The sequence below is a fragment of the Panthera leo genome, chromosome C1 (assembly GCF_018350215.1).
Source record: "Panthera leo isolate Ple1 chromosome C1, P.leo_Ple1_pat1.1, whole genome shotgun sequence".
NCBI classification, from domain to species: Eukaryota; Metazoa; Chordata; class Mammalia; order Carnivora; family Felidae; genus Panthera; species Panthera leo.
Genome location: NC_056686.1, coordinates 98,731,041 through 98,758,668, shown reverse-complemented (window position 1 = coordinate 98,758,668; position 27,628 = coordinate 98,731,041). Strand labels below are relative to the sequence as shown.

General features: G+C 48.7%; 1 protein-coding gene across 3 annotated transcripts; it reads right to left on the bottom strand.

The window, feature by feature from the left end:
• Nucleotides 1–1,089: 1,089 nt before the first annotated feature.
• MAB21L3 (mab-21 like 3) lies at nt 1,090–27,418 on the bottom strand. 3 transcript variants are annotated; one of them, XM_042953565.1, is made up of 7 exons: nt 27,257–27,418; nt 26,433–26,678; nt 15,903–16,043; nt 12,814–13,105; nt 9,409–9,587; nt 8,724–8,918; nt 1,090–3,818 (listed from the first exon to the last, which is right to left on the bottom strand). In XM_042953565.1, the coding sequence occupies exons 2-7, from the start codon at nt 26,478–26,480 to the stop codon at nt 3,585–3,587; spliced, it is 1,089 nt and encodes a 362-aa protein (XP_042809499.1). In that variant the 5' UTR covers nt 26,481–26,678; nt 27,257–27,418; the 3' UTR covers nt 1,090–3,584. The 3 variants fall into 3 exon arrangements, with proteins under 3 accessions (XP_042809499.1, XP_042809500.1, XP_042809501.1); XM_042953566.1 differs by having other exon boundaries at nt 26,433–26,527; XM_042953567.1 differs by having other exon boundaries at nt 26,433–26,496; nt 27,257–27,339.
• Between the last annotated feature and the right edge of the window lie 210 nt (nt 27,419–27,628).

Below are 27,628 nucleotides of genomic sequence, written 5' to 3'. Positions count from 1 at the left end.
GGAGGAAGGTGTGAAGAGGAAGCCGGGCAGTGAAGAGAGGCTAAGAGGGGGAATGACAGGCGTAAGAGGAAGAAGGGCACGCTACGCACAATAAATGGAAAGCTGTCCCCGAGAAGGCAGGTTGGCATCGCTCCACCGCACGTGGAGAAATCCTCAGACACTTCCTCTACTCAGCAAGAGGGAGGAAGGAAAAGATGGGTTTATGGAACTCGTGGTGGGATGCCACGCACGTTGTCCCTATGATGGTTTGTGATTTCTTGATGAAGAATGTCTCTATGGGGTGGGGGGAACTATCAAGAAAGGCAGCGGTGGAGGCACGGCCCTGGGGAGTAGCTGTCCAAGACTCCAACCGCTTATTCGACAGCTACGGCGCACCAGATTACTAAACGAGCTTTTGATGTCCTTTATTCTGTTTATTCCCCTCATCAAGGCAGTGAGGCACATACTCTGTCATCGTGCTTGTACTGCCTTCCCAGGGTGGCCGTACCAAAATACCACAGGCTGCATAGCTGAAACAACAGGAAATGATTTTCTCACGGTTCTGGAGAATGGAAACCCAAGATCAAGGTGCTGGCGACATTGTCTTCTCCAGAGGCTCCGCTCCCTGGCTCGCGGGTGGCCTTTCCTCCCTGTGCCCCTGCCCAAGTGCCTCTTCCTCTTCTTACAGGAACATCAGTCCTAATGGCCCAGGGCCCACCCAAATGGCCTCATTTTAACTTGATCACCTCTTTTAAAAATTTTAATGTTTATTTTTGAGAGAGAGAGAGAGAGACAGAGTGTGAGCAGGGGAGGGGCAGAGAGAGAGAGAGAGAGACAACAGTCTTCACACTGTCAGCACCAAGTCTGATGCGGGGGTAGAACTTGTGAACCGTGAGATGGTGACCTGAGCCGAAATCGGACGTTCAACCACTGAGCCACCCAGGCGCCCCTTGACCACCTCTTTAAAGGCCCCACCTCCAAATACAGACACATTCTGAGGCACTGGGGGTGAGAGCTTCTGTACGTGAATTTTATGCATGTGGGGGGGGGGGGGGACGCAATCCAGCCCATAACCACGCCCATAAAAACGTGGAGATACAGAGAGGGGTGAACAACTTATTAAGGGCAGTTGTGTGACAGCGAGATGCAAGGGCAAGAAGGTCACTTAAATGGCTGAATACCAACCACTGCAGTATAAAACAGTCCTGTGGCCAGAGTGGACATGAAAGGAAAAATCTTTTGGAGAATAAAAACAAACAAACAAACAAACAAAAACTTGACCAGAATAATATCAGACTTATCAGCATATCAGAATATCAGTAATATCAGACTTCTCAGAGCTAGGCGCTCTGTGCCTACAAACAGAAAGGAGGGACGACTCTCTCCCAGGCTCCCTTTGAAAGCCTGAGCCTTAAGCAGAAAGACTGTGATGGCTGGCCACCCTTCTCCCAGAAGCCAGATTTAAGTCCCGGGCTGAGGAGGGTGCCACCTACTGGGCTCTGAGGGGTATGTGCGGGAAAGAGGCTCTTCCCAAATGCGGTCCTCTACTGTCCTCTGCTGCCCAGCAGAGGAACAGTCGGGAGTCCACCCTGCTTCCTACAAAGACCACAGACAGATGCGGGGAGGTGGGAAGAGCCTACTGGGTCAGACTGTGGAGTATGTCAGTCCCACTCCTCTCCACGTGCACATTTCCAATCAGTGGTCCAGCCAACTTCCACTTCTTGGCATTATACAGCTTGCTTAAAACTTGCTTCAGTTGTTTTCATCATTAAAAAAAAAAAAAAGTTATTATCTGCCACCTTCTCAGAAATGATGTGTCCCAAGGCCCAAGAGTATGGGACTTTGAATGCAAGTTTTGATGACTTAACAAAACATTGGCTTGCTCATTATTTCACATTTTCAAAAATTATCAACTCATCATATCTTTGAAAGGATTTTTTTTTCCCCCAACAGTTTAAAATCATGATTTCCTATGTGATAGCCCAGGGAACCCACCATTTGGTTAGAGTATTTTTGTAAAAATATTTCACTTTCCAATGTGACTTTTTTTTAAAAAAACTCAGTTGTTCATGCTTTTAGAAATTTCAGTGGGCGAAATGTTCTGAGTAATAAAGGATTCCCTTGAGTTGAAAAGCATAAACAAGTACCAGAAGAAAGCATTGACCTCCCCAACCATTCTTTGTGCCACATGGGATGTGTGGCCCTGTGGACCTCAGTGAAATTCAATATGGGTGGGCTTACTGGCCTTCAATGCCTCAACTCTTGTGTGGGACCCTACGCCCCCTTTATACAGTCACTGGACTGGTCATTTAAAATGCAGGTCATAAATAAATAAACAAACAAAATGCAAATCATATCACCATACCCTACTGCTCTGGGAAAGGCCAACTGTCATGCCTTTGATTTTAGAATAAAATACAGATTCCTTGCCAGCTTTACAAGGTTCAGTGATCTGACCCATTCCAGCCCCTCCAAGCCTGCCCTGCCCCCCGCTTCCCTTCCCCTTCAGCTGTTTGCATTTTCATCCTTCAAGGAGCTCTCTGTGGCTCTATTTCAATATTCTGTTTGTTTCCTTCAGGGCACTTGCTACCATTTGTAATAATCGTGTTTATTTATCTGTTGTGCACTTCCTGTCTTTGACATTAGGTGCCGTCCCCCAACAGGTACATCCTTTGTCCATTTGGCTCCTCGCTCTACTCCCAGTGCCTAAGGAGCATGTATCTACCCATGAATGAGTGAGCGAATGAGGTGAGCAAAGGCAGGTATTGAGAGGTGGGTGACATCAAGCCATTTCTTGGAGGTCATCATCCTGGGCCCATTCCAAGAATATAAAACATCGGGCACAAGAAAAGGGGAATGGCCAGAGCAGGCTGGCAAGCAGGGCTGAACTTTCACCTCTGGCCGACACTGGCCATCAAAACCACCCTCTCCCCTCTTAGAGAACACCAGGGAAGCAGCTAGAACCACACGACCCAAAGTACGGTTCAGGAGAACTGAGGGCAGGAAGGCCAGGGCAGGTGTGCCCACCGATCAGACACAATCACCCCGTCAGCGGTGTTGGTGCCGATACAGCAGGCAAACGCCGGCTACCAACCAATGACTAACACTTTGTGTTGACCCAGTGCCCTCCTCTAGTAAGGGCACCAGCATAGCCCCGCAGGCTCAGAAAGGTACATTCACAGCTGCATTTGCGAGTGGAAAGGTAATGAGCCCACAGTCAGTGGGCTGGAGCACAAGTCCTGGGCCGCAGGCCGATGCCTGGCCCCCCCAGGGGTTCTTGTCTCTATCCTCCCCGGCCGACACTCAGAGCCCGAGCAAGGAGAACACATCCAGTGCTGTCAGCAGCTCAGAATCGATGGCTTGGGGAAGCCTGATGACAGCTTGTCCCCAAGAGAGGTAGCTCGTGAGGGCTGAAATGCTTGCTTGGCTCTAGGGTCTAGGGAAGCTGAGATTGGACATCTTGGGGTACAGTGTTCCCCCCTTAAGTGCTAGTGGGTCAATGTCATCTCCTGTGCCACACATTGCTTCTCTCCTGAGCAGGATCCTCCAGGGAACGAGGTCGAGCCAGGATAAAGTGTCCAAGAGCCTCCCAGGCAGGGGCAGCATCAGGGCAGGCCGATCTGGGGGTTCTTCAGGAAGAGAGCCAGTTTCTGGGCCACGGTGTCCAGTTCGCCCGAGCTGGCATGCTGGAGCAGGTTGCTCTTGCGCATGAAATAGTGCTTCAGAAAGTGCTGGCTCACACACTTGTGCAGCTTCCTCACCAGGCGCAGGAACGCTTTGCTGAACACCTGCCAGTCCTTCGGGTGGGGGTATTTCTCACAAGTCCAAAAGAGCACCGTCTACGGAAGGAAGAGGTGGTGTCAGACATCGTTCCGGGCAATGGAGGAGAAAGTCTTCGGAAATGGTACCGGGCTCACGCGGCCGTGGAAGGAGGGAGAAGGGAGTCACCCAGGACAAGTTGGCTCCGCCATGATTTCACTATCCCCACCCTCGGGTGGGTTCTCGGCCTTGCCCTGCAGGTCCCCTGCGCCTCTTTGATCATTGTTTCTCTCACCACTGGTATTCCCAGTTACCACCACTCTCCTTAGATCTGCAATTTCCCCACTCCTGGCGGATGCCTTTGCCTACTACTTTACAAGGAAGATGGAAACCCTCACGGCAGCAAAACAGTCCGCCTATATGAGCATCTTCCTCTCTCGCTCTCTGCTTTGACCACCCCGCCTGGCCAGGGGAACCCCCAAACAGGGCTTGGGATCTCTCCTTCTGGGAGCTGGCTGCGACGGACTTCCCTCTTTCCTGCCCTTGCCCTTCCTCTGCTGGCTCTTGAAATTATTCTAAAGTCTCCTCCCCCACTCCTTGCCCCAGGGCCACGTCTGCCTCCTAACCTCTCACATCTTGGCAAGTGAAGGCTTCTCAAAAGAATCCTCTCAATTATCTGTCGTCATTTCCTCTCCGCTGACTGCCATCTCGATCCACTGCAATATGGATTTTTCCGCCATCGGTCCTCAGGGCCCGTGGTCTCCATGTTGCTAAGTCCAAGTCCAACAGGCCTTGCCCAGCAGAATGGGGTTCTCTCATTGGGGCTTCTCAATGGGGTTCTCTCTCACTGGGTTTCCAAGCTTCTGGGCTCTCTGCGTTTCTCCAGGCACCACGGCTACCCCTTAGCACACTATCTGCTTTCTCTACTTCCCAGTGATGGAGTTTTGGAGGCTCCGTTCCATACCCTCTTTTTCTCTTGGTCTCTTTTCCTTCCTTCCTCAGCAGCTAGAACCCCCACCGAACAAATAGAGGTCACTCACAATTTCTCTTCCCAGGCCAGACTTCTCTGACCTCCTCTCCTGGTATCTCTTGGGAATCTGAAAGTTATCGCCACCAACATGTCCCAGCCGGACTCACGACCCTTCTCCCCACAAACCTGGTGTGTTTCCAGACTTCCTTATCCAGCCAGTCAGGCAAGACTCAACCTGGGAGTCACCCCTCCCTCACCACCCTCATCAAGTTCTGCCAGTGCCTCCAAAGTGTTTCTCTCATCTAACCATGTATGTTCATCTGCACTGTTTTCTTCCTCTCCCATCTCACCTGGGCCTCTGCCCCTATTCTTGTCCCCAGTCTGTCACCACCATGCTGCGGCCAACGTGATCTTTTTGAGTATAAATCTATGTTTCTTCGTGTCTGAAATACTTTAGGGCCGCCTGGGTGGCTCCGTTGGTTAAGTGTGTAACTCTCGATTCAGGCTCAGGTCATGACCTCATGGTTCAGGAGTTCGAGCCCCACATCAGGCTCTGCATGGACAGCGTGAGGCCTGCTTGGGATTCTCTCTGCCTCTCCCCTGCTTGCATGCACATGCACTCTCTCTCCCTCTCCCCCTCGCAATAAATAAACAACAACAAAAAAGAAACACTTCAAAGACTTCCCACCATTGGGCAATGAAAAACCACAATCCTTAACATGGTTTGGTTTGTGAGGTTTGCTCCCTACCTTCCTTCCCAGCCTCATCTTACCCTCATCCTCCCTTGTTCTCTCCTTCCAGCCCCACTGGCCCCCCTCTTCTACCACAGGGTGACTTCTTTTATATCTGACTTCTGTGTGGAGCACACTTCCTTCCCTAGTATGTCCGGGAAACTCACCTGTCAGATCAAATTTCCCTACAATACCATTAAACACTCTCTTCGTCCCGCACTTCCCATAAGCACCAGTGATCACAGGAGTAGCCGTCTCTGTATTCATTAATGTGATTCCCTGCTAGACTGTAAACTCCATCAAAGAAGACAGCGATACCTATTTTAATTTCTGTTACATCACTAGCACCCAGCAGAGGAGCTGGCCCATGGAAGGCAGTCAATAAACGCTTATTGACTGAGTGAAATAAGCAATGTTATGATTTAGATGTTGAACATTTTTAAAATACAGCCTTGACTAAGAAAGAAAAGAGCCGTTTTGGGTTCACAACAAGACACTGAGTGTGTTTTGATTTAGAGCACATCGTGCAAAGTAAACGAGTCGGAGAGGATATCATGCTAGTCAAGATAACCTAGATACAGAATAGTTTGGGGCACCTGGCGGCTCAGCCGATTAAGCATCCGACTTTGGCTCAGGGCATCATCTCGCGGTTCAGGAGTTTGAGCCCCACATCGGGCTCTGTGCTGACAGCTCGGAGCCTGGAGCCTGCTTTGGATTCTGTGTCTCCTTCTCTCGCTCTCTCTCTGCCCCTCCCCAGCTTGCACTCTGTCTCTCTCTCAAAAATAAAGAAACATAAAAAAAAAAGATAACCTAGATACAAAAAAGTGTTTTCGTGCCTCTTGTAGTTAAGCATTTATCTCCCTAAACAAACCAAAACAGGTAAGCCTCTTATAATCAAGCCCCTGTGCCTTTGAGTGGGTTTTAGGAACAAATAAGCCACAGAAGGATAAGCTCTTGTTCACATGGAGTTGCTCGGGAAAGAGCCACTTTGGGGAGGAGGTGAGACACTCATCAGACAGTGTTAGGCTGAAGGTGGGGTGATAATAAGTGGCACGACCTTCCTGATGCTGTTTTGCAACCAGTCTCTTCTGTTTTCCCCAGGCTGAAGGCTTGGCAAGGATCCCGCCCACTCAAGCCAACATCTGGATGGTGTCTAACACCACACTGTCACCAGCCACGCCCATCCCAATGTCTAAATGTGAGGGCATCCTGCCCTTGGGCCACAGTGGGAGACTAGAAGAACAGGCAGTTAGGACTGTTTTTGTCCTTCCTGCCCTTCTCAACAAATAACCCCCCTTTACAATGCCCGTTCTTGAGAGGGCACAATCCTGTGCCTTGGAGGTGAGCTCGGGAGAACTGAAACAGAGCACCTTTAAGGAGTTGCCCTAAAATCCTCTAGTGATTGAGAAGCCACTGGAATAAAAGTAAATCTTCGCACGTAATGCAGTTTTGACCGCAGTCAAGGGCCGGGAGGCCCGTGGTGGCCCTATTCAATCTCGTCTAAAATATTCATGTCATTGAATGTGTTTCCATCCATCTTAATTGTGAGGCAATGAAGTCAGTGGTTAAGATTAGGAGCTTCAATAGGAGATAGAATGGAGTTTGCGGCTCAGCTCTGGCTCTTGCTAGTGTGGCCTGTAGAAAGGCCAGGAGGAAAGAAGCTAAACCGGCAGAATGAACTAGACTACCTTCAGGAAGCACATGTCCTCGATCCAGGAGAACAGGTGAGTGTTTTTAGGGGAATGTGCTCGGTGCTGAGAATGTTGAGATTCCAGAGAGAGGCACAGCTGTGTGCAAATGAGATATTAACAGAGTCTTGGGCAGGTCAAGAGAGACAGGTTATTAGGGAAGATATGAAAGCAAAGCAAAGACTACTGATTTCGGGGGGAGGGGGGGAAACTCAATAGAATGTGAAGGCATTCATTCATTCGCCCAACAAGTATTTACTGAGCAACTACTAGGTACACCACATTGGGAGAGTAGTTGCCCTTAAATAGCTTACATTGGAGCTGGGGTCAGAAGCTCTGACCCCAACACAGGGGCAGAAGATGGAGGTCCACTGAATGCCAAGGGGCACAGCAGGAGCGTGCAAGGAAGACACACACACACAGGACCTGTGCTCACCTTGTCGAAGGGCAGGGAGAACGGACAAAGCTCCCGGACAGACGCTAGCTAGGCTCGGGCTGTGCTGTCTCTAAGTCTGCCTTCTCCCAACCTCAGTGTGCCACACAGCCTGTTCCATGAACGTCCAGTTCACGGTGTACGGTTGGAAATTTGCAAAAGAGGAGCTGAGAGTGTGAAAGTCACCTCCCCAGGGGGGGACCCCGCCCCCACCAGCCCCGATCTTGCAGCCCAGGTCAGGCTCTGCTGCTCTGATCCCTCACGGAATGATGCTCCCGTCCTCCCGTCCTCTCTGATGCTCCCCGTGCTGTGTGAGGCCACATGCACCTGGAGGACCATCTGACAAATGTCTGTCTGCCCCGCTAAACCATAAGCTCCATGGGAGCAGGAACCACTTCCGTGTTTGCTCATCTTTTGCTTGTGGAGCACACAGCAGGTGCTGGGGCAGGTGTGGCCCATAGTAACCTCAATAAACATTTGCTGGGTGAGCGAGGAAGGGCATTCATGAATGTTGGGTTTGGGGGCGAGGGGAGGCAGGTGCCGTAGGGTTTAGGGAAACCCCTGCAGGCTGATTTGGAACCTGGCAGTTCGGGTCTGTGGCAATGCTCACGTGGCAACCTCACCATTTCCCAGTTCCCCCTCTGCGCGGCGGGCATCGGAGCACCGGTGGCCGCACCTGTGGGGACTGAGGGAGTCCTCACACCAGGGAAACCTCGAATCCATCTGAGGTTCAAGCAATTTGCAAGACTTCAACAGACCGTGGGTTTCTCAAAGGCGGAGGCTTTGAGTAAATCAATGCTGAACCCCAGCCAAGTTTCTGGCGCATCGCGCTGGTTTGTTGCGTGAAGTAAGTCGAGGGGAGAGATGGAGAGAGAAGAAAATCTCGAAAGGGCAAAAAGCAAGAAAAGGAAAGAGGGCAAGAAGGGGAGGGCAGGGAGGAGGCGGAGGCCATTCAGCCTGGGCAGGGCTGCGGCGGGCACACATACAGCTCGGGTTTACACATCTCGGTAGTGAGCAGTAACTTTGAGATGGCAACTATGGACACTAGGGTCTTCTAAATTCGTCGCGTGCACACACACACACACAGCCATCGTGAGTGGCTCCGGCCGGGCCCTGCAGGGCATACGGAGAGGACCCGCCCAAATTCGTGCGTGCCCACTCACCTGCAGATGGTGGGACGTGACGACAGGCCTCTTTCCCGGACACCAGACGTCCTCCTTCATCTGCCTCAGGGCCTGGAAGCACTTCCTGCGGCAGCCCCCGTCCTCATCCAGCTGGTCTAGCAGCACCTGCTCAGCCTGCAGGAAACTCTGCTGCCAGTGATAATTTGAACAGGCCAACAAGGCAAACCCAAACGACTGGGGAGAGAGAAAACCATCAGGAAAATGAGAAGGACGGTGCTCACCGCAGCAGAAAGCCCTCTCTGAAGCCATCCGCTACTCTGGGGCGGGGGGTGGGGGGGCACGGGACCTGCCAGCAGGCAGGCTCTAACTCCTACGTGGGGGACGCGGAAGGAGCCTCGGGACAAGCCCCCTTCCCGGAGTGCAGTGAATGGCAGAGGCTGTGCCCACTTTCAACTGGTTCTCCAAGTTAAGCCCGAACCAGAATCACCTGAGGAGCTTCTTACACCACAGATTGCAGGGCCCCGCCCAGCAAGCCTCAGTCCGGGGCAGGCCCGGGAATCTGCATTCCTAGCAGGCTCTCAGATTCTGCGACCCACACCTGGAGCACCGCTGATCTCGTGACACCTCCTGTTTCTTTCCAGAGCTGGTTCACAGTCAGTGATGCTGTGGGCGGCTAAGCTGTGAGCCCCCAGCTCTGGCGAGTGGGGCCCCGGCTCCCCGATACCTTGATACACTCCACTCGTTGTCGGGAAGGCCAGCGCTTCAGACAGGGAGGCCAGCGAGCTTTCTCGGGCCAGACGGTAGGGATCTCCACCGTGGGGACCAGCTCTAGCTCCACCTGACATGTGGAGGTTTCCACGGCAACCCAAACTGCTGAGAGCTGCGTCAGCATGCTGACCTTACCTGGTGGGAAATGACAAGGAGGCGATGAGAAGAGAAAGCCTGGCTCATTCCAAGAAGGAATTTGGGGGCGGCGGGTCTGACCACCTGATCGCAACTGGTGGGGCAACTTTCAAGCGTCAGGAGCCTTCCAAGGGTGGGGTGTTTATGTCAACACTAGACAATTAGCTGAGTAAATATTGATAGAAACGTTGCTAGAAAATCTCATTGTTAGTGAGTGTTTCTTTGTCCTTCCTCCCCCACCCCCAAGGTTTTTGTGGTACCTTTTCTTTTAAATTAATAGATTCTTGAGGCGCCTGGGTGGCTCAGTTGGTTAAACGTCCGACTTCAGCTCCGGTCATGATCTCACAGTCTGTGAGTTCGAGCCCCGCATCGGGCTCTGTGGTGACAGATCAGAGCCTGGAACTTGCTTCGGATTCTGTGTCTCCCTCTCTCTCTCTGCCTCTCCCCTGCTTGCACTCTCTCTCTCTCTCTCTCTCTCTCTCAAAAATAAAATAAAAAATTAATAAATTCTTTTCAGAAGGCTCAACTAAAGAAAAGAGACACAGAAGACAAAGAAAAGACGTAGTATTTGCTGGTAAAAATGAAATCCAACCATTCTTCCATGCCCCCTCCGTTTCATCCAGATGTCCTGACCTTGCTGAGGACAGCCTCCAGTCCCCTTACTCCTTGACCTGCCTCTGGTGGGGTTCGGCTGAACCCACCTCTCACCTGACTCCCAGTCTCTCAGACGGCATGGCTTTGTACCCCCATCATTAAGCCAGTCTAGCCTCAGATGTATTTGTCATCCTGAGCCCTTGTAGTTATAAAATACTTCAAAGTGTTCATAGCCATTGGCTTAAATGGTTGAAGGAGTGGAAACAGGCCCCCACTGCCTCTTCCAACCAGGCAGACAGAGGGAGAGAAAAAAAAGGCATCTGGTAGCCTCTTCCAGCTCCTATAGGAGGACTCACTGCTAATCCGTTCTCCCTTCTTTCAAAAGATACGCAGTGGTTTTGTTTGTCTGTCTGCCCTCATTACAGATAAGGATGAGCGGTCTTGAATCGGGATCTATTATTGTTCTCTTCTTCGCTCAGAGAGGAAAATGGAACTCCCTCACTAATTGTGTCGGGCTGTTCAAAAGGATAACGTCCCTCTCCTTGGCTGGGGTGTGATAAAGAGCTTATTGTCTGCATATCATCAGAGCTGTCCAGACAGGAACACAGCGACGTCTGGCACCTTGGCATCATTTCCTGAAAGCATCTCATCAGCCTGCCCCGGTTTGAATCTCTCACTTGCCCTTGCACTGTTACCAGTGTTGCAGAGGTAAGAGGTTAGCGCATGCTGGGCCAGCCTGCCTCGCCCACACCCTGCTCCTGCCTGGCTCTGCTTCCTTGCCGTGTGACCTCATCTCTCTCAACCTCAGTGTTCTCATCTGTCAAACAGGTAGAAAATTCACTCTTACTCTACAAGTCTGCTAGGCGCATCGCATTTTCCATGAAAGCATCCTACACGTGGTGAAAATCCATTAAACGTGTGCCAGTTCCATTAGGGAACCTTCCAGAATGGTTCTGTGTAGACAAGCAAACGCACATTCAGATCCGTCTCTTTCTCCACACGTGGGAGTGCACATTGTTCGGCACTGTGGTTTCTCCCTTCATTATCCAGCACAAGGATTTTTCACAGCTCTGTGCACACATACACGAATGTACCCCACTCTTCTTAAAGGCTGCGCAGTGGCCCAAGAGGCAGAGGTAGCACAATTTATTTAGTCAACTTCCCCTTGTAATTGACATTATTTCTAGTTACTTACTATTACAAAGCCCATGGCAGTGAATACCCTTGTACATATTTCTCTTTCAAAAAAAATTGTTTTAATGTTTATTTATTTTTGAGAGAGAGACAGAGACACAGTGTGAGCGGGGGAGGGGGCGGGGGTGGGTACACAGAGTCTGAAGCAGGCTCCAGGCTCTGAGCTGTCAGCACAGAGCCTGACGCGGGGCTCGAACTCACAGACTGTGAGATCATGACCTGAGCTGAAGTCGGACGCTTAACCGACTGAGCCACCCAGGCGTCCCTACCTGTTTCTCTTTTATGTGTAGGAATGTTATTTCTAGAACTGGAATTGTTGGGTTGTCAAGTTAAGCACATTATAAAAATGAAAACAGACTATAATCGCCCTTTACAAGGGAGGCAACAACTTACACTTCCAGGAGCAATGCATGCAAAGGCCGGTTGCACCACACTCACCCCTACACCGAGCACAATCACACTTTTTCATCTCCGTCAACCTGTGAGGTGTTTTAATGCACACTGCTCGAAATATATGTTAGATGGAACATGTTTTCCCTCTTTTATACAACTACTTGTTTATATTCTTTTTCTCGGGGTCATTGTTTTTTGGTCACTATTTCTACTGGTCTACTCATATTTTTTTCTTCTTGGTTTATAAATATTCTTTTATAATTAAGGGAGTTAGCCATTTTTTCCCAGTGTGTGCATGTGTGTTCACATATACCACACGGTGGTACACAGTTTAAGATTTGGGGATTGTCAGATTTAATCAGTCCTTTATGGCTTCTCAATTTTGTGTTTTGGCACAAGTCAGTGGTTTCCAAATGTGGCATCTCAAAACACCGAGGTACAAAACACGTCAGTCGGAGGGTGTTGTAGAAATGTGCTAATAACAAAGGTCTGTGGTTTGTGAGGAATTTGCTTTTTAAAAAGTGTATCCATGTTTATGGAGCATCTGGGTGGCTCAGTCAGTTAAGCGTCTGACTTCAGCTCAGGTCACGATCTCACGGTCTGTGAGTTCGAGTCCCGTGTCGGGCTCTGTGCTGACAGCTCAGAGCCTGGAGCCTCCTTTGGATTCTGTGTCTCCCTCTCTCTGCCCCTCCCCTGCTCACGCTCTGTCACTCTCCTGTTTCTCAAAAATAAACATAAAAATAGTACCCACGTTTTTAAATTAACATCCAGGAAAGGGTGCATAACTCAAAGCCCATCGTAGCTATGCCAGGGCAGGAAACCACTTAAATCTAAGCAGATGCCGTATGGATTCCATTCTTTGGTGCGTCACAGCGGAAAAAAGAGGTAATTTCTACTGTGAGGATCGAACAGATGTTAGGAGCACACGATTATGGTCTCACTTTAGGGGCATGGGCTTCAGGTTAACACCCACCAACGCAGAGGATTTCTAGAGGCAAATGGGAAATGCCAGAAACTGCTCTTGTACTTTTCTCGATCTGCTCACCTGAGAGATGACAGGTTCCAATTGCGTTTTCTACCAGCTTCCGGAATACCTGGAGCACCTTGGCGGGCACAATATCTCCCTCAATGTTCACGTCTGCCTCATGCCACTGCCACTGGCTCTTCATGAACTGCTCCGCCTCCAGCCACTGCCGCAGGCCCTCTGGGTCCTGCAAGGGACAGGGGAGCCTGGTGCCCCGCAGGGTGTAGTATCGCCAGCGCTGCTCCCTGGCCTCCCTGTACCCCACCAGGCCCTTCACCGGGACCGTGACGAGGAACTGGCTGGGGGCCAAAACCTGGGGTGGAGAAGGGAGAGAGAAGTGTGAGTTCACAGACTCAGGAGGTCGCAGAAATCCTCAGGGAGCCGGCCTGTTGAACCGGGCAGCTCGGTGAACTACTCGACCCTCAGCAACGTGCCGAGACGGACAGAGAGCTGCACCTGTTCGTCCCAGGAGGCATCCGTCCTTGTTGTGCCACTAACCACCGTGATGCCTCGGGAGGGCAAGTGGACTCGCTAGTCCTGGGTGTCAGGAAACTTCAAGGAAAAGAGTGAGCCTGACTTGCAACCCCAGAGGGCACCTAAAGTCCGGGGGAGAAGAGAAAGCAGGGAATACAAATAGTACACGCTGTGTTCTGCACGTACTAAACACCGCAATTCTCATGCATCAGACTATGCGATATTCCCAGTTACACAATGAGGCGGCGGGCTTTGTTAACACTTCCCAGAGGAGGAATCTAAGGCTCAGAGGGGCTCTGAGATCTCCCGAGGGACACACAGCCATTCAGTGGTAGAGCCAGAAGGTGAACCTGAGCCCTCTGATGGGCTGGCTCTCAGTCAGGGGGGAGTGGCCCGGAACGGGCGAAGGGTCTGGCAGAGGAGGGCACGGGAGGGGGTGAAAGCATTCAGCAAAAATGTCCCCCTTTCTTTTTGCCCGTACTGATGACCCACAGCCCGTTTTAATGATCGGTCCTTACAACATCACAGATGAAACGAGAGGCAGTTGCTGAGACCACGTGAGCCACTGAGATGATTCTAAGCTTCATGGGATAAGACAATCAGAATCTACCTACTCCACTTCTACAGGTACTGGTTAGGCAGAGGTCAGGGTGAAAGTGATCAAGTGCGAAGTCCAAAGGAGAGAACACACTGGCCAGCAGCACACTATGCCCAAAGGGAGCTTGACACTGTGGGCCACATCACGTGGCAGTCTACTCCATGCCGTACCTTCCCCCACCAGTCAGCTGCACACTGGAAGAGCCACCTCCCTTTCATGGAAAATTCTGACAGCGGTATTTGGTTAACCTTTGCTCAGGGCCCTGCCACTGGGCAGTTCAGGGTGAGCGGCAAACTCCGCTTCATTCTCAGACATCAACAGTGTGGTCCTTTAGATGATGGATCCACATGACTTCTGAAGGCCACAGAAAGGCAGTAGGATTAAAAAAGGGAACAAAGCGGGGCACCTGGGTGGCTTAGTCATTTAAGCGCCGGACTCTGGCTCTGGTCATGATCTCACAGTTTGTGAGTTTGAGCCCCGCATCGGGCTCTGTGCTGACAGCTCAGAGCCTGGAGCCTGCTTCCGATTCTGTGTCTCCCTCTCTCTCTGCCTCTCCCCCATCTGCGCTCTGTTTCTCTCCCTCTCTCAAAAATAAATAAACATTAAAAAAAAAAAGGGAACAAATCTAAACTATGGCACTCACAATCAATACATTATTTGAGTTCGCTTGCATGTGAATTCAAGAGTACAACTATCATGTTACTAGTCACATCAATGGTGCTTAATTACTCGCCGAATGTGGTCCAAGATAAAATAAAAGCAGTTTTTATATGCCCCACTGTAGCTATTTTCAAAATTTAATATGCAGGACATCATGTACCTAAATGCAAGATGCATTTTAAGCTTTGGATTCTAAGTGAGACCACAGAAGGAAATTTCCTCAGATAGAATTCTAGGAAAAATGGCGTTGTGTTTCTACTCCACGTCACTGGTCTGTATTTGTCTAATGCAGGTTGGAAGAGTGATAGACGTGGGCAAACGATGTTGTGATATGTCAGGATCCAATCTAGTTTTGCAATGTTTATCCCGGGGTGAATTTCCCAAGCTCGGCACTCTGACCCCAAATCCACAGGTTCCAGAATCTTGTGGGTGGTCCTTGTGGCCGACAACCTTGAAACGTCCTGGACCAGTAAGGGTCTTCTGTTCGGGTGCTATTTCTTCTACTTATCCATTTATTCACTGAAGCTGGGTGTCTGCCATGGGCCACACACTATGCTGGTGCAAGGAATGGAGCGATCAATTAACATGAACTTTACAAACAAGGAGCTTGTAGTCTTGTGTGAGAGACAGGGCATGAATATGTATATCTTTAATGCAAGTGAAAGGGGTTCTTATGTGCCATAAGAAAAATTGAGATAAAGGAGAATGAGAATCAGAGCCTCACTTCTCTCATCACTGAAAGGCAGTGAGCCATGTCTTTTCCACAAGGAGGCATGAGTGAGGCTATTTCTGTGACAATGCCTTGGCCCAAACGGCAGTGTCGCAGGAAGGCTGGCTGTCACGCAGGGCCCTGGCCACTTAGAGCCCTGTCCGCAGTGGGCACAGCGGGGCTGCTGCTGCCGTTTCTAAGGGCCACCTCTTCCTCTTCTTCCTTCCCCCACCTGCAACCCATAGACCCTCACTTTCAACTGTTTTCCCACCAGTGCCCTGAGTTCCCTCGCCCCAGCCCTCAATCTATTAACTAGGTGCTTCATAAATGAATGTGAAGTTTAACTAAACTTCAGTTGTTATAGCAAAATGTGCTTTGGAATCAAAAGCCCCGGGCTCAGTTCCAACTTTAGTGCCTAATAGGACATGATCAAGTCACTTGACTTCTCGAAGGCTTCATTTTTATCATCCGTAGAGGAGGAACGCGGGGGTTCACATGAGACAGCACTGATGGAGCGAGCGTGTAAATGATAAATGCTAAGAGCACCTGTGGTACATGAAGGCTTATCGGTATTCTCAGCAATGTGACGTCCGTCGAATGCCCAGACGGGCCCACCCACGTTCCCTGGCACTCTGGGAGGTGCTTGCAGTACAAGTGAGCCCCGCTTACCTTAATGTTCCCATTGTATGTGTCAGAGTAAGGGACAGCCTGAAATCGGAGGTCTTGGAGGCTGATCTCTGTGGTCAGATGGTGGACGACCCTCTGTACCTCCTCCACAATCTGCGAGATCTGCTGGCGCCTCAAGTCCACCTGCGTGACAAGGGATCGGCACAGGCGGTCATCCCTGGTGCAGGCTCCAGGCACCGGCACGGGGAAGTGACAACGTGGGCCCAGTGCTGGGTGACCACAGGAGTACACTCGAACAACCCTGCCCACCCAAGAGCTCCAGGGGAGATGAACTTGGGTGTGATGGCACCTGCTCGTGGCTCAATGTTCTCCTCTAAAATGGAAGCATTCATTCAATATTTATCCAGCACCTGCTGAGCGGTGAGTGCCTACCTAAGCGAACAAGAAAATAGCGGACAAGATAGACTTGTCCTCGTATATACAGGACATATGTATATATGTGTACACATACACACGTATACACATACACACATATATACACGTATATATGTACACACAGGTATGTGTATGTATAATCTAATATGAGGTATGATAAAGCGCATGTAGACAAATAAAATAGGATAAGGGACTAGAGAGTAAAGGGGCTGCTATTTTAGATCAGGTGGCCAGGGAAGGCTTCGCTAAGGAGGTGACATCTGAGTGAACCTTATCAACGACTGGGGAAACCAACCCCAAGGCCCCTAAAGCGGGAGCATGCTTGGTAAGGCTCAAGGACTGGCAAGGAGGACCCTGTGGTTGGAGCCTGGGAAAGGGAAAGGAAGGTGACAGGGGATGAATTTGGAAAAGATGGCGGGACCAGGCCATCCCACAGGGCTTTGTGTGCAGCGGTGAGACGATAAAATAGGGTAGAAAGGCTGCTATCCGGGTTGGTGGAGATTAAGCAGTTCAACGCTTGTAACCATGCTGCAGATGGTTTCCCACTTACGTTGTCCACAATGGATGGCTCTCTCCACCCCGGTACTCACCCCTCTTTTGCTACTAGATTCACAAGGTGCGTGTTTGCTTTCCTTCAGACTCCACACTGTGAGTTCCCCAGAACCAGAACTACCCTCAGAAAGTCGAACACCAAAGATATATACCTTCACAGATACTTAAAGTTTAGGGAAATTGGTGTTTGTGGGGAACACAAAGGAACTTTTAGCAAAATCCAGGAGAGTTAGAAAGATCCAAGTAAAGAAGAAATGGGAAGAGTCTATAAGTGTTTTCTGAAATGGAGGGGCTCTGTTCCATTGCTCATGGTGCCTTGACGAGTGTCCCCTTGGAGGGGCTACTGAGTCTCGCCAGGAACTGACTGGAAGCAATATTTGGTATATCTAAACACAAGGTCCACCATGAATCTCTATATCCCCACCCAGTTTTGTACAATGGCTGTTTCTATGTATTCTCGAGTAGTTTAAGACACCCATAAACTGGTCAAGAAAACAAGTTCAAGGCAAAGAGATTTCTAGCTGCTTTTCTTTTTTTTTTATATATATATTTCTTTTTTTTTTTTAACATTTATTTATTTTTGAGACAGAGAGAGACAGAGCATGAACAGGGGAGGGGCAGAGAGAGAGGGAGACACAAAATCCGAAGCAGGCTCCAAGCTCTGAGCTGTCAGCACAGAGCCCGAGGCGGGGCTTGAACTCACGGACCATGAGATCATGACCTGAGCCGAAGTCGGACGCTTAACCAACTGAGCCACCCAGACACCCCATCTAGCTGCTTTTCTAAACTAAGTCACCAACTAGCCCAGTCCCCTAAGACCTCATACCTCCCACCCACAAACCCAACAACCATATACGGACATTGGACACAAATATTCACACGCATACATGTTGTATGTCACATACACATTATAAAGTATATCCTATGTAAAGTTAGTTCATTAATAAACATTTATTTAGCACCTCTGTGTTCCAGGCACTCTGTTACATGCTGAGGCACAGCAATGAACAGCACAGACACAGTCATGGCTGACAGTGGTGGGGAAGACAGGTGTCAGTACTGAATAGAAATGTGGGTGCCATGATTGGGAAGTGTAGTGTGCCCCTGGGTACAATGGAGCAGAGGCCTTCTAGTCTGAAGACTGAGACCTGTTTTAAAGGTACTTGTCCCCACACAGGGGACTGTCTTTGAAAAACTAATACTCTCCAGATGTCTAGGAGTCACAAGAAACATAAGACGAGGACCCTGATCTACAGGAGTGTACAATGTCACTGAAAATACATGATACACATGAAATAGTCTTTTCAAAATCCATGTGTCTTGTCTGACCTTAGATATGATGATCGTGTCTATACAGGCTCGATCTTCTTGCCACCAGTGGCCACAATACTGCTCTCCGTATTTCTATCCCACTACATTCATCATGGGAGAAGGGACCTGGGGCACCTACCTTGAACATCTGCAAACTATCAAGATTCTGCATCTTCCAGAGTGTCCAGGTGGAAGAGGAAAGGTGGTCACAGAGGGTATAGATCATTTGCCATGCCAAACATAAAGGAGAACGTGTTTAGCAGCCCATGATGAAGGGTCCTCAGCAGTGTAGAAATTCTTTGTGTTGTGATTCAACTCCATTCAACCCATTTTGTTGAACACTGTGCGTACGTGTCAAGAGGTTTACAGACAAAGCAAGACAAATAAACTGGAAATTAAAGTCACAGCAATCTAGTGCTGGGTAGAGGTTTGCACAGGATACTATGGGTACACAGAAAAGGGAAATTTCATCTAGTATTGGAGGCTGGGGGCCCTTTCTGGAGGCATAGTGTAGTGGTGTTGTATCTTGAAAGATGAATAGGAGTTAGCTAGAAAGAGAAGGGTGTGAAGGTTGTTCTAGAAAGAGAAAATGGCAGATATCTAGTATGAGGAGCACAAGGGAAGAACTACAATGGCTCCTGTATTTTTGGAGAAGGGATTGCCTTGGAGGAGGATGGCGAAATGGGAGAATAAGCAGCAAGAGGTCTTGAGAATAAAGGAAGAAGAATTTCAAGAACAAAGTCAACAGTAAGGGGCCGAGCAAGATAGGGCCTGAAAAATGTTCACCATGTTTGGCAACTAGAACAGGATCAATGTGTTCGGGGAAGGGGTGGGCATTAAGCCAGACTGAAGTGGGTTAAGACTAAGTGCGAGGCAAGCAAGTAACAAGGTAAGCAATTCTTCCAGGAAGTCTGGCCAGGGGAGGGGTAAAACAAAACAGGGACACCAACAGGTTTTTTCAAAATGACACACAGGTTTGAACATGTCTAAATGCAGAGAGGAAGGAGCCGGAAGGAAGAGGCAACAGAGAGTGAAACCGTGGAGTAAGAATTTTCCAGCCAGAAGGGCTTGCAAATCCAGAAACCTGGTGAGCACTTCACCTTGGTGCATCAGAAGGAAAGAAAGACAGGTGCAAACACAGATAAAAGGGTAGGGAGTGAAGGAATGGGAGACATTTCCTGTCTGATGACTATTTTCTTTACAGCATAGGAGACAAGGCAATGTGCTGTAAGGTGGAGAAGGGAATGTAGGGGACTTCGGGGTGACAGACTTTGGAGATCACATCTCTAAGAAATGCAGGCTGTTCAGGCATGTATGTGAAGATTTCCAGGAGGTCCCAAGACTCAGCTGTGGGGGGTTCCCGAGGCTGTGGGATACCAGTGGGCTTCGTTGTAAGATGTTCTCCACACCTCGGCCCTCCAAAGGTAACAACAGAGGTGCTAAGGTTAGGACTTGCTGGGCAAGATCTGGAGAAGAATAAAGGAACAAGGGAGGGTTTCCATGGTGGGCCACGTTTTCCAGCCAGGGGAAGAGAATGGACAAAACCATTTTGTAGATTAGGGAACATTGGACAAGTTCAGGGATCAGAAGTCTGTTCAGGAATAGCGGGAGAAAGTAATGCAAGGGCTAACTAAATAGAACACTGCAGTCAGAGCGGTTGGGAAATAGTATTCTCAAATAGCTAATTCCTTAGACTCTGTTGAGGACTAAGGCTCAGCCACAAATCCTCCAAGCCCACTGATGTGACTTCATAGAACTCAAATGTCAGTAACAGAGTGGTGACTCTCCACATTTTGTTTCCTGACTTGATAAACTAATGAAAGATTCATCACCATATTGACACTGTCAAATAATGTTTGACATTATTTATTAAATAATGTTTAGGGAAACAAAAGCAAAAATGAACTATTGTGACCTTATCAAAATAAAAAGCTTCTGCACAGAGAAGGAAACAATCAGTAAAACTAAAAGGCAACCAACGGAATGGGAGAAGATATTTGCAAATAACATATCAGATAAAGGGTTAGTATCCAAAATCTATAAAGAACTTATCAAACTCAACACCCAAAAAGCAAATAATCCAGTGAAGAAATGGGCAAAAGACATGAACAGGCACTTCTCCAAAGAAGACATCCAGATGGCCAACCGACACATGAAAAAATGCTCAACATCACGCACCATCAGGGAAATACAAATCAAAACCACAGTGAGATACCATCTCACACCTGTTAGAATGGCTAACATTAACAACTCAGGCAACAACAGACATTGGCGAGGATGCGGAGAAAGAGGATCTCTTTTGCATTGTTGGTGGGAATGCAAACTGGTGCAGCCACTGTGGAAAACAGTATGGAGGCTCCTCAAAAAACTAAAACTAGAACTTCCCTACGACCCAGCAATTGCACTACTAGGTATTTATCCACGGGATACAGGTGTGCTGTTTTGAAGGGACACATGCATGTTTATAGCAGCACTATCAACAATAGCCAAAGTATGGAAAGAGCCCAGATGTCCATCAATGGATGAATGGATAAAGAAGATGTGGTATATGGTATATATACACAATGGAATATTACTCGGCAATCAAAAAGAATGAAATCTTGCCATTTGCAACTACGTGGATGGAACTGGAGGGTATTATGCTAAGCGAAATTCGTCAGAGAAAGACAAATATATGACTTCACTCATATGAGGATTTTAAGATACAAAACAGATGAACATAAGGGAAGGGAAGCAAAAATAATGTAAAAACAGGGAGGGGGACAAAACAGAAGAGACTTTTAAATATGGAGAACAAACAGAGGGTTGCTGGAGGGGGTGTGGGAGGGGGGATGGGCTGAATGGGCAAGGGGCACTAAGGAATCTACTCCTGAAATCATTGTTGCGCTATATGCTAACTTGGATGTAAATTTAAAAAATAAATTAAATAAACAAACAAACAAACAAACAAATAAATAAATAAAGTTTGACTGATAAAAGCTTCAGACAAAGAGTGTGTGCATGCACGCATGTACACACACATAACGAGTAGCCTATCGGAAAAAGTTCTCCATTGTGAATCTCTTCTACAAATTATGCCCTCGCCTGATGGTGGAATTTTCCTACTGGGCAGAACTAGACAGTTCACACACTCCCGGGTGCATACCTGTCATCTCTCACTCATTATACATCTTTATGACCTGTCTTGATTCCTGAAGCCGCAAAGCAGAGTCAGGGCCCTAGAGCCACAAATTCTGGTTTCAATTTCCTTCATCCCTTACTTCCGCTGCAGTTTTGACTTGGGATCTTAGAATTGAAAGAGACCTCAGAAGTCGGCTTGCCTGGTGTCACTTTACAGGAGGCCGGAGCAGCAGGTGGTCCTAATGTCACACCGGTACTCGGCAGTAAAGCCAGCCCTAAGGTCCAGGTTCCCTCGCTGCTCTTTCCCTCCCACTGTGCCGGACCCTCAAGTGGATGCTCCAGAAGTAATACCTACCTCTATCCTTTTCCTGAATTAACACGCTCTCCATTTGGAGTCCAGGCTCATGAAATAACAAGTCCGAAGTCTTTATTTATTTGGGCATCCCTGACTATTCTGGCACCACCACCAACCCCCCCCCCCCGCCAGCCACCGCACACCAGGGCAACACAGCAGGGGCCTGTGTTGTGGGGTTCGACCAGAGCTGTGGGGAACAGCCCCACTTAGGACAAGCCTGCCTCACGGTGCCCAAGCCCCGGGAGTCAAGTGGAGGCCTCTTTCCCATAGGTGATGATGGGCTGCCCCTTCCCCTCCACATCTCTGGCTGCAATTGGTTCTGATCCATACTCTTATACGGACCACATGCTGTCTCCAGCAGCCCCAGCAGGGATTTGTGCGAAAGGTCTCCCAGGCTCTGTCCCACACCCCACTTGTCACTGTCCTCGTGTCACTCACAACCCAGAAACCCCAGGCAGCTTCCCTCCAGCAGTCCTGACCACAGCCTAGTAAGGTAGAGTGTAAAGATTCCATTTCAGGGTGTGGAAAAGCAGGGAATGGGGCCCCAGGCGACTTTATAGGGAGTGATTTCAGGGAAAGAAGGCGGCTTCACCACAAGCAGAGACGGTAGCCAGCCCAACCCCAGAAGCCCTTTAGTGCCTGCCCGACATCAGGAAGATACCAGCTGTGGCCTTACAATAGCCTTGGCATCAGATCCATTTCATGGCACCGCTTTGAAACAAACCTAAAGTGGGGGTGGGGGTGGAATATGGTAATTTAAGAAGGATTCAAGGCCCATTCAGTTGAAACTTGACCTCGGTGCCTGTTTGAGTTTCACTCACTTCCTCTGCTGATTAGGTCAATGAACAAAGGTATGCTTTTCCTTTGAAAAGACGGCATTTGTGGATGGGACAAAGCACAAGCAGAAATGAACTGGGTGAAATTAGTCAGACACGCGGTGCTAGATGTGGTTAGGTCATCGAATCCTCCCTCCCATCACACCGACCCCAGAAAATTCGCCACGCTTGTTGGCTTGCAGATTCAGGCACTCTAATTAAGCAGAGTTTATGCAAAATGAGTCATCGGAGCACCCTTTAAGGGCCCAGGCATTTTTTTGTGGGCTTCCCTGTCTCCAGGGCATAGGTACGTGTCCACACACACGTACACATCCCCATCCGGGCCACGTTCCTCCTCCCCAGCCACAGTGTCTGGCCCACTGTTGTCCCACACATCATTTGCTTCTGTGAATAGCTCCAGGTCACGAACAATTTACTGTTTCAAATATAAATTAGTGAGAATGCAAGGTTATTCCCTATAATAACACCATTCTGACTCGCTTGCATTCCGACATGCTTTCTTGAGAGAGATAGAGGGGTGGAGCCAAGTAGCGTGCCAGGAATGTCACACAGGCCTGGCCACAACCCTGAGCATATGGCCTGTGTGACTGTCCCTTACGATAAGGGCGCCTGGGGATAAAAGGCTGAGAACTTCCTTCCAGACATCAGGAAGTCAGACTTAATTCTAGAATCACATTTAATCCGATAATCGGGTTTTTAAATAAAACAGGATGGGTACCATCTCTGACTTCCAGGGGTTAATAATCTAAGAGGATGGGGATAGGGGCGCCTGAGTGTGTCAGTCAGTTAAGCGTCCGACTTCGGCTCAGGTCATGATCTTGCAGTTTGTGGGTTCGAGCCCCGCGTCGGGCTCTGTGCTGACGGCTCAGAGCCTGGAGCCTGCTTCGGATTCTGTGTCTCCCTCTCTCTCTGCCCCTCCCCTGCTTGCTCTCTGTCTCTTCCTGTCTCTCAAAAATGAATAAATGTTAAAAAAATTTTTTAAATAAATAAAAGGATGCAGGTGAAGAGATGCTGCCTACGGACAAGACAGGAGGCTTCCACCATGATATCCCCACCTTTTCAGATCCACTCTTCCCTGAGCCATCTGCTGGGGCCCCACAGAATATGTACAGCTGGGCAGAACCCACAGCAACAGCAGTGCCACAGTGCTGAGACCAGAGTCCCTCCCGTGTGCAGGACACTTTATGAGAGCTAGCTCCTCCTCACTGCCCAACACTCCTTGAAGGTGGGCGCCATTATCATCCCCATTTTACAGAGGAGGAAACACGGGCTCAGAATGGCCAAGTAATCTTGCCCAGGGTCCTGCCAGAGTCAGGAAGCCCCAGAACGGGGATCCATGCCAGAAACTGTCACACCTGGCAGCCCACATTCATAACCAGGGCTCTGCCTCCCCCAGGGACAAGGCTGCAGAGAATGAAACCCATGCTGCCTGTCTGAATGAGTTTCCCTCAGCTCGGAAGGCCTCTCGTATCCTCCTCCATCTGTGAAAACTCTACGTGCGCTCCCCCCAGGCTTAGTCTCCACCCCTCTTGCTGTGGACCACCTCCCCCATGAGAGCTAACACTCCTCTGTTCTCCTCCAGTGCCCTGTGGAAATCTCTGCTGCAACCCCTCTGCTCAGCCATATATTATATTAAGCATTTCCCTGTCCACACACGGGACATCCTCCTTTTACCCTTAGAGCTATGTGCAAAATCTGCAGGCGGGCTAGGGCCACCCTTAAAGATACCCAGTGGGGCGCCTGGGTGGCTCAGTTGGTTGAGCATCCGGCTTCGGCTCAGGTCATGATTTCATGCTTCATGGGTTTGAGCCCTGCTTCGAGCTCTGTAGCCTGAAGCCTGCTTCGGATTCTGTGTCTCCGTCTGTCTGTGTCCCCCCCCCCCCCCCCCCCCCCCCGCTCACGCTCTGTCTTTCTCTGTCTCTCAAAACTGAATAAACATTAAAAAAAAATTAAAACAAAAAAGATACCCAAAACACAATGTCCCTCTCATTGAGCAGGCTACATCCCGGGCCTGTGTTTTGGGCACCATGTTTTGCACAAAGCAGGTGCTTAGTGTGTGTTTATGGAGATATAGAGGGGTTTAGCGGAGCAAATATGGCTTTGGAGTAAAAAAAAAAAAAAAAAAGAATGTTCTTACTGACACCTCAGCACTTTTCACTATCCAGCTGTGTGACTTTGGGCAAGTTATTTAATCCACATGAGCCTATTTCCTCCTCTGTAAAAAATGCACGTAGTAGGCACGTGCCACATGCTTCTTGACAGATTAAATGAGATACTGCATGGGCCCCAACCTGCCAGCACCTTTTACACTATTCTAGTATTATCCTCAACGAGTCCTAAAAATACTCTGACCACATTATGTGCAAAGATACTGTGTGAATGTGAAGGGGAATGAAAATATCCAGGACACTATTCTCCCCTCCAGAAACTTCTAAAGAATAAAATGAGGTAATATTTATGTTGCCACCCAAGATAATAATAGGAAAGGTGTCCACATGTACACCTGAGTGCCCAATAAATATTGTCAGTAATAATTATGATGGGAGTTCATAGGAAAGCAAAAACGTTCTGTGCTGCGGTGTCAGGGAAATCTTCCTTGATAAAGTGGGCCCTGAGCTGAGTCTGAACATGATGAATACGAGCCAGAGAAATGGAAAGGAGAGAGGATATCTCCCTTGGTAGAGGAAAGTGGGGAAGCTGGGGCCTTAGATATTCTCAGGACACAGTACTTGTGGAGCAGGTGTGGCGGATTCAAACACCCACAGGGACAGAGGGGGACACACACATGCGGGAGGGCTGAGGGGGGCGGGTGTCGGACCCAGGAGAAGCTGCGAGCAAATGCCCTGTTGAACAGACACTCGGCCCCAGCCCGTGGGACCTGGGATTGCCAGATACCCTGATGTTTTCCTTTTCCCGAAGAAGATGGAAATCTGGATTTCTATGCAAAATCCCGCTATTATGAAATGTTTGTAACACATGTGAAGACATTTAAAACTGCTCCGTAGGCCAAAGAAAACACGTGCATGGCTAAATTCAAAGCGTAGAGCACTGTTTAGAATTTCTGCTATTGGAGACACAGGGAAGCAGAGAGTGGAAAGATAAAGTATTACTTGGATGCCAGGCTAAAACATTTGGAGCTTTTTGCTTCAGAAAACACAGGACCATGGGAAAATGTCAGCCCAAACCCCTTCTGTTTATCATAGCCCCCAAAAGGAGAAATAGTGGGAAATCACTTTGTCGGCTATAATTTTTATCAATGTAAGTTTCCCCTATTTATCTCTTTAAATGGTTTTGCCTAAGAAATCAACTTTCCTTATCACTGTGATCATGAACTCTGCCGTGTTTACTTGTGAAGGCATGTCCCTAATCTTAGACAAGTCCCTACCCTTATTTTACATGTTTTAGTTTTACGGGTGGCTGTCTGTGTGCCTTAATAGTTTTGTCTGTAAATGGAAAGTGTTAAGTTAGATAATACTTAAGGTCCCTTCAAGTTCTAACATTCTAAGAGTCTCTGACTCTCTACAGAAGAAATTCAATGAACTCTTAATTGATGTGTACTAAACATAGGATATATATTGTTAAATCTAGCATGATTACAGTTTCCAAAAGGCATTCTTAATTTCATTTACTCTTTCTCAATGACCCCACTAAGCCCCTATTATCACCCCCATTATACAGAGAAGAAAGCTGAGGCTCAGGCAGGTTAAGTGCCTTGCTCATGACTATACCAAGTATCAGTGACGGAGTGGGAGTTCTAACCCACGTTTCTTCTGTTCCACATTCTGCACCCAATGGGCCTCTGGCAGTAAACAAGTCTGTAAACACTCTTCTGGATGATAGTCTTGGGTTCCTGAGGAGCATTTTATGTATCTTTGGAAGCAGCCTGAAATCCCTCTGAATCCAGGTTGATGGGGTGGCAGGGGTGAGGAGGGGTGTTTGGGAGAGACCAGTACCTGCCCTTACCTTATTCAGTAGGTAGTCTTCCAAGTCTCCTGCAGACGGGGATTTCATGGTTTCTCGGTCAATCCTTAGTAGAGCAGCAATGTTGTGGTTTGTCCCTCAGTGGAGGACAACAGTTGCAAATTGGTTTCCCAGGAATGTCAGTCTCAGTGCTAAATTTCCTTGGGAATGTGTACATGGACCAGAGACTTCCCTTCCCAATTCTTCCCTTCAGCTCTCATATCCAAATTGGGAGCATTTGCTTGTCATCTTTCGGGAAAGTTTTTTTTAGAAAGGAATTTAGAAAGGAGAGCTGATGAAATTGAAATTGAACTGGAGTCCAACCTAATTTGACTCGACCTAGACCTATGGACTGGTGCTTTGACCGAAGGGCAAGTTTCCAAGTTGTATTTCCCACTCAAATACTTAAAAAGTTTCCATTTAAGATAGAAATGCTCGGGAGTTGGCTTCTTCCCTGCCTTTTTATGCTCTTGTCCTGACACCAGATGCACCCCGGAGCCCAGTATCTTTTATCTCCTTGTTCTTATCCTGTTGACAGTAAATATTCCTTGCCCTTCAATCCAGAAATCCCGCAGATTGATTTACCTTCTTTACAATAAACAAATAGGGAACTGACAAACAAGCGGCCGGGCACCATCATTATGCTTACAGACAAGTGATCAGGTCTCATCAACAAGATCAGGGCACAATAATGTGCATGTGGAAAAGCACACACACACACACGCGTGTTCGCACACAAACATAGAGGCATGCACACACACACACACACACACAGGCACACACAGGCACACACCCAGGAATGGCAGGACAGGGATCTTTTTGCCTACCTGCTGACCTTTAAATATAATCTCCCTCTTCCCACTTGAAAGCTGCCAGTAAAAAATAAAGTCAGTGTAAACAGGCCCCTTGAGAGTCGAGGAAACACTCTTGTCTAGTTTTGCCAGCAAAACCATGTTGGAAAACAGCTCAGGCAGTAAGTTCCCAGTCTGGCTGGCTGGGGCTAGTTTTATTACAGAAAAAAAAAAAAAAAAAAAAAAAAAAAATCACAATGGCCTGATCTCCCTGAAGCTGGTAAACATCAGAGACTGCTATCAGATGATCTGAAGAAATTAGAGCGCTTCTGGGAGCCCAGCTCACTTCTGAGCAAATGTCTTTCCAGACCCACCTGGGAGCGCTCAGCAACTGTTGGGCACCTGGGC

What these genes read in the sequence shown, in the direction of transcription:
- MAB21L3 (XM_042953565.1), bottom strand. Translation starts at nt 26,480, where the DNA reads ATGAAATCCCCGTCTGCAGGAGACTTGGAAGACTACCTACTGAATAAG. An exon ending in TGGAACCTGTCATCTCTCAG is followed by an intron (nt 9,588 to 12,813) that starts GTGAGCAGATCG and finishes ATTTCCCACCAG; the next exon opens with GTAAGGTCAGCATGCTGACG. An exon ending in TCACGTCCCACCATCTGCAG is followed by an intron (nt 3,819 to 8,723) that starts GTGAGTGGGCAC and finishes TTCCTTCCGTAG; the next exon opens with ACGGTGCTCTTTTGGACTTG.